We start from the raw sequence: 17,713 nt of genomic DNA on the forward strand, positions 1-17,713 counted from the left end.
TTCATATCTAAGCCACAGTTGTGGACGCCTGTGCTGAAATAGATGACCATGTATAAACCAGCTGCGGAAAAAGTACCCAATTGTCATACTTGAGTAAAAGTAAAGATGCCGTATTAGAAAATTACTCAAGTAAAAGTTACCCAGTAAAAGTCTAAAACTATTTGGTTTTGAATATACTTAAGTATCAAAAGTAAAAGTACGAATAATTTAAAATTCCTTATATTAAGCAAACCAAACGGCTAAATTATATTGTTTTTTAAATGTATGGATAGCCAGGGGCACACTCCAACACTCAAACATAATTTTCAAACAAAGCATTTGTGTTTAGTGAATCCGCCAGATCAGAGGCATTAGGGATGACCAGGGATGTTCTCTTGATAAGTGTGTGAATTGGACCATTTTCTGTCCCCCTAAGCATTTAAAATGTAACGAATACTTTTGAGTGTAAGAGAAAATGTATGGAGTAAAAATGACATCATTTTCTTTAGGAATGTAGTGGAGTAAAAGTAAAAGTTTTCAAAAATATAAATAGTAAAGTAAAGTACAGATACCCCAAAAAACGACTTAAGTACTACTTTAAAGTATTTTTACTTCAGTACTTTACACCACTGATGTAGACTACTAATAAATGTGTAATACTAATGTGGTGAGCGGTATTGATTTTTAATCACCAAGGATGGCTAAAAAAGTTTGGTTGGTCAGGCTAATGTGGTATACATCGCTGGATTAAAACGAATAGGCCTATTATTCCGGAGCCTATTTTACTGTCTCACAGGTCACAAGAAGCTGGAGCATAAAATAAAAGCCTTGTGAAAAAGTGTGCCCTCATCACTGTGATTCCAACCCGGCATATTGAGTGAAGCTGTCCTTCAGCATCAACCAAACACACGCACAGTGACGTGCACAGGTTTCCCTGTTTGGTTTATAGACTACATGAGTTTGACTTCCATTTCTAGTAGGCGTCTACTTCCACGGTCCACGATGTGGGAACCAGTGGGTCCCTCTAGGCCTACGGAATGTTTGTACGTGACCACAGATGAGGGTTGCTTGAAAGTTAACAATTTGGGGGGTAAGAATGGACCAATATATGTTTGTCCTGTATTTCAGAAAATATCACGGAGACCATTTTGTCTGGGTCTACTCAACGTGTATGGCATTGTCCCTTACACCACATGCTGGCGTTTTACACTAGTAGTCCCAAGCGTCCTTAGCGCCACACCTACCGGAGCATCGGAGTAGGGCTATTACTATGCCCCCTACCCTCCCCCTCGTTGTAACACAGACCTTGTGTTTTTCATCTCGGACAGTTTTATTCCACCTCCGCAAACCACAACACGTCCCCGCACCAGAGCTTGTTTGGATATAGGACTATTAAATTTGCCCCTCTGAATTTACTAAAAGTCATATTGCGGTTTCGATTCGCGTATTTGAAACCTGTTTACGCAGAGATATAATGGGTTGCTGTTCAGGACGATGTATGCTGATCTTCTTCTGCACTCTCCAATTGGTGAGATCATTCTTCTGTGATGATGCTATCTCTAATGTTACATACTTTAAAAACACACCTGCTACCATTGCCTTGCTTTACTTCTTCTCCTGAACGATTAATGCCACTTCCGCTGGCTGATGTTGTTGAAATTGTATACTGATATTGTTAATATTTTCAGATTGAGGAAAGGAAGTAGGCATATTTTACAATTTGAGATATAAACATTTGTACATTATAGCTAGTTCCCACGACTCACGAAACCCAAGTCAAAGAGTCTTAACATTTCCATATCCAACTAAATTGAATAAAAATATGTTGTAGTAAAATTATGTAGCCTAATAGTTGGACACATAGCCTATATTTGTGTTCTGAGAAAAACATATGTAAGTTCTATTAATATAATAGAAATATTACAGGTCAATCAAACATCAGTTAATATACATTTTTATCTAGCTAAGATTTTTGTATTCATGCTAATTTATTGTGTGTTTTAGAGTACAGCATTTTCATGTTTATCTTGAGTTGCAGATGGGGAAAGGGAGCCAACCCCCACTCTGTCTGAACCTCAGACTTTGTCCTTGCTCTTTCTTCCCACCCTGCCCCCCTTTTGAGTGATGGAGAAGGGCGACCTCAGAGGACAGAACTCATATCCCTGCTCTTCCCCTCTCCATGCAACATGCTTTGTCCCCCGTGGCTCAGTTACCTTGACAACCCAGAGAGAGCAGTCATCATAGGGAAAAAAATATGTGCAGTGGATGTTTTATAGGGTATATAGGAGGGAAATGTCCATTTAACAAGTCACAACACCATCATCCATCTCTCATTGATTCAGAACCAACTGTAGATTAGAATCTCTGAAGAGTCTGGACCCAGTGAGTGGATGACTTGATAAGATGCTTTATCATGCATAATACTGTAATAGAGTTTCTCCCCCCCCCCCTCCATCTCTTTCTCCCCCTCCTGCTCTCTCCCTTTGACACACCAGATGACAGCATTGGAGAGGCAGGCTTTGGACTTCCTTGGGTACCAGTGGGCTCCCATCATGGTCAACTTCCTGCACATAATTATGGTTATCCTCTGCCTCTTTGGCACCATTCAGTACAGACCACGCTATGTTGTTCTAGTAAGTCACATCTAGGCCACACTACTTTTGTGTTAATCTGCCCCCACCTTGTAATCAACATGGATAATTTGATGAAATGTGTCAATTCTTCATAGAGAATGGAACTGTGTTGAAGGCAAAGCCATTTGTATAACTATTGTGGAATAGCGTTGGCCACTGTTTGAATTCTGTCATGTATAGTGATTTGCCGCCATATAAATAGATACACATTACAGTGAATTCGGAAAGTATTCAGTCCTTTTGATTTTTTCCACATTTTGTTACCTTACAGGCTTGTTCTAAAATGGATTAAATAGTTTTTTTTTTCTCCCTCATCAATCTACACACAATACTCCATAATGAAAAAGCAAAAACCGTAAAAAAAAAAATTGTGCTCCTTTATAAAATAAAAAACGTAAATGTCACATTTACATAAGTATTCAAACCCTTTACTCAGTACTTTGTTGAACCACACTCATGCGTTGTCTTGGCTGTGTGCTTAGTGTCGTTGTCCTGTTGGAAGGTGAACCTTCACCCCAGTCTGAGTTCCTGAGCGCTCTGGAGGAGGTTTTCATCAAGGATCTCTCTGCACTTTGCTCCTTTCATCTATCCCTCGATCCTGACTAATCTCCCAGTCCCTGCCACTGAAAAACATCCCCACAGCATGATGCTGCCACCACCATGCTTCACCGTAGGGATGGTGCCAGGTTTCCTCCAGACGTGATGCTTGGCATTCAGGCCAAAGAGTTCAATCTTGCTTTCATCAGACCAGAGAATCGTGTTTCTCATGGTCTGAGAGTCCTTTATATGCATTTTGTCAAACTCAAAGAGGGCTGTCAGTTGCCTTTTACTGAGGAGTGGCTTCCGTCTGGCCACTCTACCATAAAGGCCTGATTGGTGGAATGCTGCAGAGATGGTTTTCCTTCTAGAAGGTTCTCCCATCTCCACAGAGGAACTCTGTGCCTTGAAACAATCCTGTCTCTGAGCTCTACGGACAATTCCTTTGACCTCATGGCTTGGTTTTTGCTGTGGCATGCACTGTCAACTGTGGGACCTTATATAGACAAGTGTGTGCCTTTTCAAATCATGTTCAATCAATTGAATTTTCCACAGGTGGACTCCAATCAAGTTGTCGAAACATCTCAAGGATGGTCAATGGCAACAGGGTGCACCTGAGCTCAATTTCGAGTCTCATAGCAAAGGTCTGAATACTTAAGTAAATAAGGCATTTCTGTTTCTAAAAACCTGTGTAGATTGATGAGGAAAAAAATATTTAATCAATTTTAGAATGAGGCTGTAACTTTTCGAATGTACTGTATGTGTCTAAAACGCTCATCAAATATATGTTCATCCCTCAGTACCTGCTGTGGACATTACTATGGGTGGCATGGAATGTCTTTGTGAGCTGTCTCTACTTGGACCTGGGAGGCCTTTCCAAGGTATTGATCACTAATATTCAGACCCACTATCAACTAGCCTAATTTTGCCACACCTTGAATTGTGTGTTCTTTTGGCATTGAATCAATCAGTCTCTTTTTTTGCAAAACAATTATATACCATAAACATGTTATCATGAACAACCCATATGCTGTGTCACTGCAGGAGAGCGACCTGCTTTCTCTGGGTGTATCCTCACACCGTTCATGGTGGAAAGACAACAGTCCAGGCTGTGATGACAGGGACCTTCCTGCCACTAGATGGCAGAGTCTGGAGAGCCCAGAACTCATCTCTGCTCTGGGATGCTGGCTGGAATATCAATACATAGAGGTCCTACACTGCATTGTACAAGTCCTAATCTCTGTGAGTTCTCTCTCTCAGGAGAGGTAAAAAAAAACTATAACATTATAAAATGTTAAACATTTCTCACCAGAATTCAACTGTCAACACTCTCCCCAGAGTTCACCCAGAATATGTATTTTGTAATACTCTCACCAGAATATCCTGAAACACCCAAATGGATCCACAATGACATTCTATTCATTCACAATTCTGACAGATTCCAGTGTAACTACACCTAAATCACATTGAGAACAGACCACAGATGTAGAGAGCAAGAGCAAGGCAAGAGGAAGAGAGGAAGCAGTGTAGGGCTGGGAGGAAGGTGAGGAAGAAAAAGAGAGGCCATCAGCATGTGAGTAGGAGTTCTGTGGCAGGTGCTTGAAGGAGCTGAAAAGCTGATGATGAGAAGAGGCTGTCATTTCCGGAGCCAGGTTCCCAGAGCAGCTGCCTTGCTGTCTCTGTCTGTCCACCTCCCCACCCATTTCTCTCCCTCTCAGAAATAAATTCAGAACGTATCTATACTGTGTTCTACATTGTAATGTAATGTTGAACTTGTGGTCTCTGTGTTTGTGCCTACAGTTCTTGGGATTTGCCTACGCCTGCTATGTGGTCAGCACCTTCACAGAGGAGGACAGCTGTATGTGAATTTTCAAAGTGCATTTTACACATGGTCACAACAAACAAGAAAACACACAAACTAGAACAGATACTAAAGCATTAAGTCACAGGCACATAAATGTAATACTATCAATGCCTCTTTTTTTCCTTCCACCCCACTTTTTAGTTATTGTAATCATTTATACCCATCTAATTATGAGTTGGTTCAAACTGTCTAGAGGTTAAAAGAGAAGATTCAATAGAAAAAGTACATTGACCAAGTTAGTGTTGCATCATTATATATTTATTCATATAATATTTTTTTTTTCAGTTAATTTAATTGGTGGGGTTAATTTAACCAATAAGGCCCTGAGGGGGTGAGATATATGGCCAATATACCACGGCTAAGGGCTGTTCTTAAGCACGACGCAACATGGAGTGCCTGGATACAGCCCTTAGCCGTCGTCTATTGGCAAAATTGCTATTATAAACTGGTTACCAACATATTTAGAGCAGTACAACAACATTTTTGTTATACCTGTGGTATACGGTCTGATATACCATGGCTTTCAGACAATCAGCATTCAGGGCTTGAACCACTCAGTTTATAATACCCATCTAAACCATCGCAGTTGTACTTATAGTGTTCAGAATTGGGCTGTATGTGCCATTACTTTCTCAGGGGGGAAAAAAATCATACATATTCGGCACACACAGTGTCGTTCCAGACCATACAAACGTACGTGTGTGTCTGTGTGCGTGCGTTGGCACATATTTGATATTGTAGTACACTCTTAGAAAAAAGGGTTCCAAAAGGGTTCTTTGGCTGTCCCCATAAGATAACCTTTTTTGGGTTCCAGATAGAACCCTCTGTGGAATGGGTTCTACATTTTACCCAAAAAGGGTTCTACCTGGAACCAAAAGGGTTACTCAAAGGGTTGTCCTATGGGGACAACCGAATAACCTTTTTACCGTAGGTCTAGTACCTACGGTAAAAAGCACCTTCTTTTCTAAGTGTATTCAATATGTTTCTGTATGAGACTGTGCAGTTACCTTATTATCTCGCCATCATGTTTTGTTTTACAGACTATAAGTAAAGATTTCAAGTGGATTGAAAATGACTGACAGGCAAGGAGGGCAGAAGAGGTACAAGAGAGTGGAATATCTCCAGTCAGTGAAACAGAAGACATTCCCACAATGCTCACAAAACATCATTCCTCTGCCTACCAGCACTCTTAATGCATACTAGAGTAAACCAGCATGAGTTCTCTGTTTAATGTAATATTGGTCGATACTAGCTTAATCCAAGATCTGCAAAGGTGGAAAGAGTACAGAAATATCCTACTCAAGTAGAAGCACTGTTAGTTTAATGACATTTTATTCAAGTAGATGTCAAATTACTGGTGTAAAAAAACTACTCAAGTAAAAGAAAAAAAGTTGCACATTTAAAATAAAATAAAAGTAAAAATAAAGAAGTTACTTTTCAAAAAAAAACATTGACTTGATACTTAGCTGAAAGTTGCCTGAAAGTTACCTGAAAGTTGTTACACATGATCTTTTCCATGCATTACATTAAAAAGAAAGAGAGGAAATGAATGTTCAGTGCAAGGATCTAGGAACTAAGTTCAGTGCAACAAGGCACATCTGCATGTAAAAAAAACTAAGAATTTGTCAAAATTATACTATTAATATTAGAAAATAAAGTAAACAGCCAAAGTGTATTTATGATTTTAAAAAGCAATACAAAATAAAGTGCCTAAACAATAAAGTTGACAGACTTCAATATACTTCAGACTCCAGAAATAAACATGTCTAATCCTACACCCATTCATCACCCCTTCGTTATATGTTACTTGTCCATGGGACCGGGTGACATTCAACATTCACTCACTCCCCCATTCACACACACTCACTCCCCCTCTTTCCACTCAGTAAATCACTAAATCACTCACTCACTAAATCACACACACACACACACACACACACACACACACACACACACACACACACACACACACACACACACACACACACACACACACACACACACACACACACACACACACACACACACACACACACACACACACACACACACACACACAAACTCCCTCTTTCAATCAATTACCAGGGGTGGAAAGAGTACTGAAATATCCTACTCAAGTAGAAGTACTGTTACTTATATAACATTTTACTCAAGTAAAAGTACTTGAGTAAAAAAAATACTGAAAAAAGTACAAGTACTTGGAAAAGCTACTCAATTATAGTAACGAGAGTAGTTGTAATTAGTTACTTTACACCTCTGAAGATCTGTTTGTGTTTATGCCTGCTCCATTGTCATTGTCAAGTTGTTTGGCATAACTATTCCTAGTTGGCAAGAGAGCAGAAACAGACTGGCACCCAGGCTAGGTCAATACAGGTACACTCAGAACATTACTGATACTTCTGACATAACATGTATCAGTGTGCAGGAAATAGTATTCGTTGTATTATGACATAATGGCACATTGTAAAAATAAGCAATTATGCAAAGAGTTGAATATGGACTGAATCCTATAATTGTGTGTCCTACATTGATGTTAATGAGAGATTTGCTTTTGAAAGAAAAGCAATTTTTTGTCCATTAAAATGACATCAAATTGATCAGAAGTACAGTGTAGACATTGTTAATGTTGTAAATGACTATTGTAGCTGGAAACGGCTGTTTTTTTAAATGGAATATCTACATAGGCATACAGAGGCCCATTATCAGCAACCATCACTCCTGTGTTCCAATGGCACGTTGTGTTAGCTAATTAAAGTTTATGATTTTAAAAGTCTAATGGATCATTAGAAAACCCTTTTTCAATTAGATATTCCATTAAAAAATCTGCCATTTCCAACTACAATAGCCATTTACAACATTAACAATATCCACACTGTGTTTCTGATAAATTTGATGTTATTTTAATGGACAAAAACAATGACATTTCTAAGTGACCCCAAACTTTTGAACGGTAGCGTATGTGAAGGTATCCGTCTGTGTGTTTCTCTCTCTGTGTGTGTGTGTGTGTGTGTGTTTGTTTGTACACAGTACAGTACAGTAGTTCATACATGAGAATGTACTGATTCCAGACACCAGAGGAAAATACAGACATTTAGTAAATAATCTTCAATATTGTGATAGAAATAAGTTAATGTCAGTGGTTCATGTAAAAAACAAAAATCTTAAAGATATAGTCAGGAAGCATCTCCTAGGCCTACCTCTGAATTTCTTCTGAATGTAGATGTCACTGCTGGGAAAAAGCCCTGAATGTATCTTTAAGTGGATCTTGTTGAAATAAACAGCACTTGTCTTTTAGCTAATGTGTGCAATGTGTTTTGTTAGTATCATATTACTAATTTACTTTCCTTACTACTGATAAAAATCATATTTAAAAAAATATTTTACAAGACAGGTCAGTTAAGAACAAATTCTTATTCTCACTGACGGCCTAGGAACAGTGGGTTAACTGCCTTGTTCAGGGGCAGAACGACAGCTTTTTACCTTGCCAGCTCAGGGATTCGATCTTGCAAACTTTCGGTTTGTCTACCTGCCGCTAACCACTAGGCTACCAATCCAATGTTAATCATTGGGTTGGTCAGTGAGTATCACTCAATATTATTCAATATTTGCTCAAATTTTTTCAACTCAGAGTCCAGTCCATCAAATCAGAATATGATATAAGTATTGCAGGGCTGTAGTGTACTCAGAGCCTATGATACAGTATCTCTATTAAGCACTTACAACAATGTGTTTGTCAGTCAATTAGAGAAACACAACAGAATAATTGCATAATTTTAAAAGTGTGAACGGAAACAACTCACTAAATTGCTTCACTGCACTGTTTCACACTTTGTCTCATAGTACTTAAAAAAATATTTGTGTATTTAACCTTTATTTAACCAGGAAAAGCTCATTGAGGCCCAGAGTCTCTCTTTCAGGGGAGACCTGGCCAAGAAGGCAGCAACAATCAATACATTACAGAATTAAAACATACAATACAATACAACATGATTCAGCCTAAGAAAAAGCATTTACACTCCTCTGTAACAGTCTCCTATCAACATTTTAAATTCATTCAATGGCACTAACATATCTAGGTGAAGCCTGGATTGTAGACTATTCCATGCCTTTAGTGCACAGGTAAGCCTACTCAAGTGACTTGCAGTCGTCAAGATAATATCGTAATGTATATCTAAATTGCAATAGAGAGTTATTTCTCTAGCACGTTTTTATTTGATAATCAAAGATTTACCTTGAATATAGTAGATTGAGCCCCAAATAATTCGGCCCGTTTCCGGACGTTCCCTATCACTCTTCCGTTCGATTGGTTAGCGCGCTGGCTCGTCATCGCGGCAGAAAGTTAAAATCACAGTCGATATTGAAACGCGACTACCGCGGTACTCCCATTGAAGATGAATTACTTCCGACGTTTGGTCTTTGACGCACCGCGCCTGTTGTGCCGCTGACGTCAATCCCCTTCATTTAGACCCCGGATGAACCTGCCAGTGGGGGAAGTGAATAGGGCCATCAAAGCACAGTAAATGAAATTTGGTGGAGGGGGGGAAGCTCAAAAAAACTCTTAGCAGTGGACCCTTCGGAACACCTCCAAATTGGATTTAAATAAACGCATGGGGACTGGCATAATTGAACAGTGGAGCTAGCTTGCTACTGACTAACGTAGTATATAGAAGAAGAAAACTTGCTTTTAGCAAGCTAGCTAACGTTACTCTGCTGGGATCCGAAGAAAACGTAGTTTTTGAGAGAACAGACGTCTAATTGAAAGGCTTCTACACAAATCCAGTGGCTTGCTTCATGAATTATGTCTGCAACAAGTATTGACCCTCAGGTAGGCAGGCTGTATTTGCCGGGAAGATATCCATTCAGCGTCAAGAAGGCCTTTAAATTTGATAAAAGGGAGTTATGTGTCCAATCCATCCCTGTTACCATTGCTGAGATATGCGATGCTACCAACTAGCTAGCTAACGTTTACTCAAATGGGGTAATGGTTTGGTAGTTAGCCGCTAGTTAGCATTTAGCAATGTGGTTTGCTAAAAGTCTGCATTTTCGATTATTGTTAGGAAAACTTTCATCTGTTGCAAAAGTGGTTAACCAGCGCTAGCAAGTTGTTTTCAGAATTAACGACGCCCAATATTATGATAACTAACCCTGTTAGCCCTGTGCTAACGCTGTCAAAGATTGAGCCTTGTAGCTGTAGTTAGCTAGCCAGCTAATGTAGCTAAGCGAACTTCTAATTTTCAGTGCGCGTGTATTGTTGTCTAGAAAGTAGAATGCTAAAATGTTTTTTTAATATATTTTTTTATATTTAAACCAATTACACGGGACTGAAGACTTCAAAAGGACAAGACGCTAAAGGTAAGAGCACTGTAGCTAACGTTATCGTAGCTTTGCTAGACAATATTTGTCGCTGGCTGCTAACTAGACGATGATTGCTCAGCCGGTGGCGGGTCGCGAGCACAGACCATGCACTGAGTTACCAACAATGCACCTGCGGTGTAAATACAATGCTGGCTCTTGCAATACAGTAACATTGGTCAAAGAAGAAGTCAAGTCGTGCTAGGGCAGGGGTTCCCAAACCTTTTTGGCCTGCTACCCTATTTTGATATAAATACAAAAAATCGCGACCACAGCCATGTAAAAAGGTGATGTAATCAACGGACCATGTTTACCTTTTTAATTGGGACTTTGACAGTCTTACAAATCAGTCTGACAGTGCATTTTACAGTATTTCAAAGTATGGTTTTAAGTGACTGAAATGCATCAAACATATTGGGAAATTCAGAAGATCGGGCAGTTTTATTATCATCTGTGTAGGAAAGATCATTTGTTCTCTAATTTATTCCCTCAATCCACACACAATACCCCATAATGACAAAGCAAAACCAGTATTTTAGGCATTTTTGCAACAAACCCTGGAATTATTACATTTACATAAGTATTCACACCCTTTACTGAGTACTTTGTTGAAGCACCCATTACAGCCTCATGTCTTATTGGGTATGACGCTACAAGCTTGGCACACCTGTATTTGGGGAGTTTCTCCCATTCTTCTCTGCAGATCATCTCAAGCTCTGTCAGGTTTGATGGGGAGTGTCGCTGGTTCAAGTCTGGGGTCAGGCTGGGCCACTCAAGGACATTCAGAGACTTGTCCCAAAGTCACTCCTGCTTTGTCTTGGCTGTGTGCTTAGTGTCGTTGTCCTGTTGGAAGGTAAAACCCTCACCCCAGTCTGAGGTCCTGAGTGGTCTGGAGCAGTTTTTCAAAAAGGAACTCTTTGTACTTTTCCCCGTTCATCTTACCCTCGATCCATACTAGTCTCCCAGTCCCTCCCGCAAAAAAATATCCCCCCAGCATGATACAGCCATCACCATGCTTCACTGTAGGGATGGTGGCAGGTTTCCTCCAGATGTGACGCTTGGCATTCAGGCCAAAGAGTTCAATGTTGATTTCATCAGACCAGAGAATCTTGTTTCTCATGGTCTGGGAGTTTTTAGGTGCCTTTTCTGGCCACTCTACCATAAAGGCCTGATTGGTGGAGTGCTGCAGAGATGGTTGTCCTTCTGGAAGGTTCTCCCATCTCCACAGAGGAACTCTGGACCAAGGTCCTTCTCGCCCCGATGGGTCAGTTTGGCCGGGCGTCCAGCTGTAGGAAGAGTCTTGGTGGTTCCAAACGTCCATTTTAAGAATGGCAGAGGCCACTGTGTTCTTGGGGACCTTCAATGCTGCAGACATTTTTTGGTACCCTTCCCCAGATCTGTGCCTCGACACAATTCTGTCTCTGAGCTCTACAGACAATTCCTTCGACCATATGGCTTGGTTTTTGCTTTTGATCAATGGAAAAAGGATGCACCTGAGCTTAATATAGTGTCTCATAGCAAAGGTCTGAATAGTTTTCTAAATAAGGTATTTCAGTTTTTTTGTGTATATTTGCAAATGTTTCTAAAAAAAACAACGTTTTTCGCTTTGTCATTATGGGGTATTGTGTAGATTGAGGGGAAAAAATGATCTAATCAATTTTAGAATAAGCCTGTAATGTAACAAAATGTGGGAAAAGTCAAGGGGTCTTAATACTTTCTGAACGCACTGCAGCTGCTACTGGAGGTTTACTGAAGTAACCCCAGTTATATGACCCAAGCATAATTTTCTCTCGCAAAATAGTCTAGCTAACAGTCATCACACCAGATTCTTTGACATGATTTCAGTGATGCCTTGTTTTGCAAGTGTTACAGTACTACAGAACAACATTGCTAACATCAGATTTCTATTGTCTTCTCAGGCAGGCATACACTAAGCATGTCTTGTTTTTTCATGAATGAAGGAGGGATACTTGTGTGTTTGTCTGTATTGTTAAGTAAGCATTTCACTGTTAGTCTGCACCTGTTGTTTAAGAAGCATGTGACAAATACATTTTGATTTGACAGTGAAAAATAACCCTACTATCAGTCTTTCCGGTTTCAGTGCAAAATGGCTCACTCCACCAGAAGGAAACTGTCCATGATAATGACTTTGAGCCCTATCTCTCTGGCCAATCCAATCAGGTGAGTGACTTTTGAAATCATGGTGTGTATCTTGGTCATTAAAGAATATTTTTCAACTTGGCTGCAGGGGAGGACCACAAATCAATACTGTCTCACAGGAGAATGGATGTTTTCTTGGCTACCTTGTTAGCAGATATTATTACTCCATTGACATCATTACAGATGATGTGTGATGTCTAAGTACTGCACGCATACCCTTTTAAGTCTTAAAGTCAGGGTTTTGGGGTATAAGCTAACGGTCATTGGAGTATTGGTGGTGGTAGGTCATGTTGACATTTAGTTTAATGTGTCAGGATTTAAAAAACAAATTGTACTTACACTCCTCTTTTTCTGTCTTCTAGAACAACAGCTACCAATCCATGACTGACCCTTACCTGTCCAGCTACTATGCCCCCTCCATTGGCTTTCCCTACCCTCTTAGCGAGGCCCCTTGGTCCACCGGTGGCGACCCCCCTATCCCTTACCTGACTCCCTATGCGCCCCTCAGCAATGGAGACCACCACTTCATGCATGACACTGTGTTTGGCCAGCCTGGGGGACTTGGCAGCAGCATCTACCCGCATAGGTTTAACTTTTTCCCTGAGAACCCGGCCTTCTCAACCTGGGGTACCAGTGGGTCTCAAGGCCAGCAGACTCAGAGTTCAGCCTATGGGGGAAGCTACAGCTACCCTCCCAGCTCCCTGGGGGGCACACTAGTCCCTGATGGCCAAACAGGGTTCCACAGTGACACTCTGAGCAAGGCACCAGGTATGAACAGCCTTGAACAAGGGATGCTGGGGCTGAAGATGGGTGGGGATGTGTCTGGCAGTGGCTCAGGTGTGAAGAGCGTGAGTTCTGTGATCGGTGGCAGTGGTGCTGTAGCTCAGGCTGTTGCTACAGGCAACGGTGGAACACCAATTGGCATGCCCCCTCCTAAGCCCACATCCTGGGCCGCTATCGCCAGCAAACCAGCCAGGCCACAGCTGCTGAAGGCCAAGGCCAAGCCGGGCATGCCCATGGGGGGAGCTCTGCCACCTCCGCCCATCAAACACAACATGGACATTGGGACATGGGATAACAAGGGGCCTATAAGCAAAGTGGCCCCTCCGCTGCCCCACCACCACCATCAGCAGCTCCACTCTCATAGCCATGCCCACCTTCCCCACGGTCTCCCCCCTCCCCCTCAGCAGTCCATTCAATCTGCCCAGTCCCTTGTGCAGCAGATGACCATGGGCCCGCCCCCTCCACAGTCATACCAGAACCACAACTTAGGCCCGTCCCCTCAGACCCGCTGGGTTGCCCCACGCAACCGTAATCCAGGCTACGGAGGGGGCAGCATGGACAGCAGCGGTTCCTCTAGTGGCGGGGGTGTTGGGAATGGAGGGGGTGTTCCTCCAGGTTCTGGCTCAGGTCTAGAGAACCACCCTGTTCTGGAGAAGCTACGGGCTGCCCACAGCTACAACCCTAAGGAGTTTGACTGGAACCTGAAGAACGGCCGCGTGTTTATCATCAAGAGCTACTCTGAGGACGACATCCACCGCTCCATAAAGTACTCCATCTGGTGCAGCACAGAGCACGGCAACAAGCGTCTGGACTCAGCCTTTCGTGCCATCAGTGCCAAAGGCCCTGTCTATCTGCTGTTCAGCGTTAATGGCAGTGGGCACTTCTGTGGCGTGGCAGAGATGCTCTCGCCCGTGGATTATGGCACCAGTGCTGGCGTCTGGGCGCAGGACAAGTGGAAAGGCAAGTTTGACGTGGACTGGCTGTTTGTGAAGGACGTGCCCAATAGCCAGCTGAGGCACATCAGGCTGGAGAACAATGACAACAAGCCGGTGACCAACTCCAGGGACACTCAGGAGGTCCCTCTGGAGAAGGCCAAGCAAGTGCTGAAGATCATTGTGGGCTTCAAACACACCACCTCCATCTTTGATGACTTCTCCCACTATGAGAAAAGACAGGAGGAAGAGGAGGTTGTCAGAAAGGTAATCAATCATTCGTCTCCTGTTGATCGCAAAGATCCTGAACTGATCATTAATTAAGGATGGGTTTCGTCAATATTTGTAATGATCCAAAAACTATAACAAACATCTCCTTTACATAGGGATGCAAATCTGAGTTTGTATTTCTTATTTTGTCCCATCACAGCGAAATGTCTACTGTTTTGTATTTGTTTGGTGCCATTTTATTGTGTTTTGTGCAGTAGGTGTAACCATAACGAAATTCCTCTTCTCTTTCAACAGACCTATGAGCCAATTCCAATACAGCGAGGGTCCCGACTTGATCAGGTAAAGAAACTTTTCTGAAATGTCACTTCTATTTGGCTTCTGCCTATCGACATTCTACACTATGTCTCTAAGGGACTAATATACCATGGTTGTGGGGTAGAAGATTATTAATTTATTAACTGTTTTCTAATGGTAACCATTTTGTTTTTTCTTCCCCTCCCTAACCAAGGAACACCAAAACCGAAGTAAACCACAATAGAAGACTACTCCTTATAGCTTGATCAACGGTTGTACTTGGATGGACATATTGAAATTTAGGTCATATAAAAAACGAGGACATAAAGAAATTTGTAACTTATTTCTTTTTCTATTTAATTTTGATGACTTTGGCCCACATCAAACTTTGAGCCACCTTGCTCCTGGTCTGGTTCCCAGTCTCCAAGTTGTGTGCACCAATCAAATTGCTTCATCATTTTTAGTGTTCTATATTCTGTATTTTAACCCTGGTCTCCTATTTGTTATAAACGCACATCCTTAATTATGATTAACAAATATCTGCACGTCTTTAAAAAAAACATGCTGCTGATATTCAGTGACTGTTCAACTTGTGGTGTGAGTGTTGGAGAAACTTTAAGTGCTTGTATTGCTTGTTCTGATTTAGGAAGAGTGAATGTGACAACAGAATCTTGACAAATGTTTGATAACTATACATGGAACAGTTTTATTTTGCATAATCAAAAGAAGTGTTCTGTTTTGCCCTTGTCCATCTGAGAGTGGTTTGGATGGTAGAGGATTGTCTATCCAAAAAGCTTCTGCAAATGATTGATATTATGGATAAAGTGAAAGTTTTAAAAGAAATGTATCACTTGGCTGATCACTGTTGTGACAAACTATGTGGAAGAGATGTTTTCACACATTTTTTCAGAGTGGAGCCTTAGCATTTCTTTCTGACAACAGTGTCAATTAAATTATATTTGCTCTACTGTACCTCAAGTCTGTCAGCAAAAAGATTCAAAGGAAAGATGTCTAGAACATCCACTCTCAAGGGAGGTCCCTCGCTTTGTTTTGGATGGGGTGGAAATGCAAACATACTCAGTTCAGGTTCTTAGCCAGACAATACGATTGTCTTTTCCCTTATTTTAAATCATGTCTTTCCTTTATCATATCTGTTACATGTCTCTGTTCCCTGTTATTCCAATAATGAGGGTCCCTGTTTAAGTCACTTTGGGGACAAAATGTAGCATGTACTGCTTTTAAATTCAAGATTGGCCTGTCATTTTGTTTCTGCGCCTTGTCATTTCCATACGGAATTCAAATGTGGATATTTTTCTTGCTATAACCCTTCCACTTCATCCTCAGAAATGTTAAGCTTTAATGTACTGGCAAAGCTAATTGAGAAGCCTGAAATGTGTATCCTTATAATTAATGTTACTGATTTAATGTCAAGTGTATGAAAACCCAGAGAATGGTCTTTATGGTATCTGTGTGATTTATTTAATTTTGTGGGGGCTTGCTGTACTGTTTATGTCTGTATGCAAGTGTGAAAGACAGAGGGAGTGTGATTATTGAGGGAGTCAGATTTATATAATGGTATAGGAAGTGATTCATGATGATATATGAACATTTACGAAAATAAATGTAGAAAACAAACGTTTAAGTCACCCCTGAATTAAATATGCATTGTATCAAAGGTCACTATCTATCACATTCTTAGATTTGATCATGGTCATTATTAAAGGTATACTATCTGTTGTAAGTGTTTTTGGTTTGTTCCATTGTGAGTCAAAGGTATCATGTCTGCATCTAAGTATGTTTCCCTTTGTAACCCTGTTTCCCTTTGGGGGGAAACCCATTCTTGTTATTCTTTTAGATAAGAGAGAGTGGTGCCTAAAGTATACTGGATGTTGACATACGGTTGAAGTCAAAAGTTGACATACACCTTAGCCAAATACATTTAAACTTAGTTTTTCACAGTTCCTGACATTTAATCCTAGTAAATATTCCCTGTCTTAAGTTAGTTAGGATCACCACTTTATTTTAAGAATGTGAAATGTCAGAATAATAGTAGAGAGAATGATTTATTTCAGCTTTTATTTCTTTCATCACATTCCCAGTGGGTCAGAAGTTTACATACACTCAATTAGTATTTGGTAGCGTTGCTTTTAAATTGTTAAATTTTGGTGAAACGTTTCGGGTAGCCTACCACAAGCTTCCCACAATAAGTTGGGTGAATTTTGGCCCATTCCTCCTGAACAAGCTGGTGTTACGGAGTCAGGTTTGTAGGCCTCCTTGCTCGCACATGTTTTTTCAGTTCTGCCCACAAATGTTCTATAGGATTGAGGTAAGGGCTTTGTGATTGCCACTCCAATACCTTGACCTTGTTGTTTTGGAAGTATTCTTGGGGTCATTGTCCATTTGGAAGACCCATTTGCGACCAAGCTTGAACTTCCTGACTGATGTTTGATGATTGCTTCAATATATCCACATAATTTACCCCCCTCATGATGCCATCTATTTTGTGAAGTGCACCAGTCCCTCCTGCAGCAAAGCACCCCCACAAAATTTCTCACAAGGATGAACCAGACTTGTGCTCTACACTTTTTTTTCTTAGGTCTAGGTTGCAGTTGTAAATGAGAACTTGTTCTCAAATAGCCTACCTGGTTAAATAAAGGTGAAATTAAATAAAAGGTTGATTTCTTTTGCTTTTCACATGATGTCATGCAAAGAGGCACTGAGTTTGAAGGTAGGCCTTGAAATACATCCACAGGTACACCTCCAATTGACTCAAATTATGATATTTTGATATTATGCCTATCAAAAGCTTCTAAAGCCATGACATTTTCTGGAATTTAACTAGCTGTTAAAGGCACAGTCAACTTAGTATATTTAAACTTCTAACCCACTGGAATTGTGATACAGTGAATTATAAGTGAAATTATCTGTGAACAATTGTTGGAAAAATT

General features: G+C 40.8%; 2 protein-coding genes across 4 annotated transcripts; both read left to right on the top strand.

Moving 5' to 3' along the window:
* Positions 1-1,131: 1,131 nt before the first annotated feature.
* Positions 1,132-8,307, top strand: LOC109908568 (sodium/potassium-transporting ATPase subunit beta-1-interacting protein 3). Its single transcript, XM_020507234.2, has 6 exons — positions 1,132-1,507; positions 2,475-2,612; positions 3,950-4,030; positions 4,194-4,391; positions 4,950-5,007; positions 6,054-8,307. Exons 1-6 carry the CDS (start codon positions 1,454-1,456, stop codon positions 6,062-6,064), a joined length of 540 nt encoding a protein of 179 aa, XP_020362823.1. The 5' UTR covers positions 1,132-1,453; the 3' UTR covers positions 6,065-8,307.
* Positions 8,308-9,388: 1,081 nt separating this feature from the next.
* LOC109908172 (YTH domain-containing family protein 1-like) lies at positions 9,389-16,506 on the top strand. Of its 3 annotated transcripts, none has more exons than XM_020506709.2 (6): positions 9,389-9,838; positions 10,341-10,365; positions 12,452-12,546; positions 12,888-14,507; positions 14,766-14,810; positions 14,980-16,506. In XM_020506709.2, exons 1-6 carry the CDS (start codon positions 9,812-9,814, stop codon positions 15,007-15,009), a joined length of 1,842 nt encoding a protein of 613 aa, XP_020362298.1. In that variant the 5' UTR covers positions 9,389-9,811; the 3' UTR covers positions 15,010-16,506. The 3 variants fall into 3 exon arrangements, with proteins under 3 accessions (XP_020362298.1, XP_020362300.1, XP_020362299.1); XM_020506711.2 differs by having other exon boundaries at positions 9,404-9,838; positions 12,430-12,546; XM_020506710.2 differs by having other exon boundaries at positions 9,404-9,838; positions 12,467-12,546.
* The last annotated feature ends 1,207 nt before the right edge of the window (positions 16,507-17,713 follow it).

This window comes from Oncorhynchus kisutch, linkage group LG17, assembly GCF_002021735.2.
Source record: "Oncorhynchus kisutch isolate 150728-3 linkage group LG17, Okis_V2, whole genome shotgun sequence".
Lineage (NCBI taxonomy): Eukaryota > Metazoa > Chordata > Actinopteri > Salmoniformes > Salmonidae > Oncorhynchus > Oncorhynchus kisutch.

What these genes read in the sequence shown, in the direction of transcription:
- LOC109908568 (XM_020507234.2), top strand. Translation starts at nt 1,454, where the DNA reads ATGGGTTGCTGTTCAGGACGATGTATGCTGATCTTCTTCTGCACTCTC. An exon ending in GACCACGCTATGTTGTTCTA is followed by an intron (nt 2,613 to 3,949) that starts GTAAGTCACATC and finishes TTCATCCCTCAG; the next exon opens with TACCTGCTGTGGACATTACT. An exon ending in ACCTGGGAGGCCTTTCCAAG is followed by an intron (nt 4,031 to 4,193) that starts GTATTGATCACT and finishes GTGTCACTGCAG; the next exon opens with GAGAGCGACCTGCTTTCTCT.
- LOC109908172 (XM_020506709.2), top strand. Translation starts at nt 9,812, where the DNA reads ATGTCTGCAACAAGTATTGACCCTCAG. An exon ending in CAACAAGTATTGACCCTCAG is followed by an intron (nt 9,839 to 10,340) that starts GTAGGCAGGCTG and finishes ACGGGACTGAAG; the next exon opens with ACTTCAAAAGGACAAGACGC. An exon ending in AAAAGGACAAGACGCTAAAG is followed by an intron (nt 10,366 to 12,451) that starts GTAAGAGCACTG and finishes CCCTACTATCAG; the next exon opens with TCTTTCCGGTTTCAGTGCAA.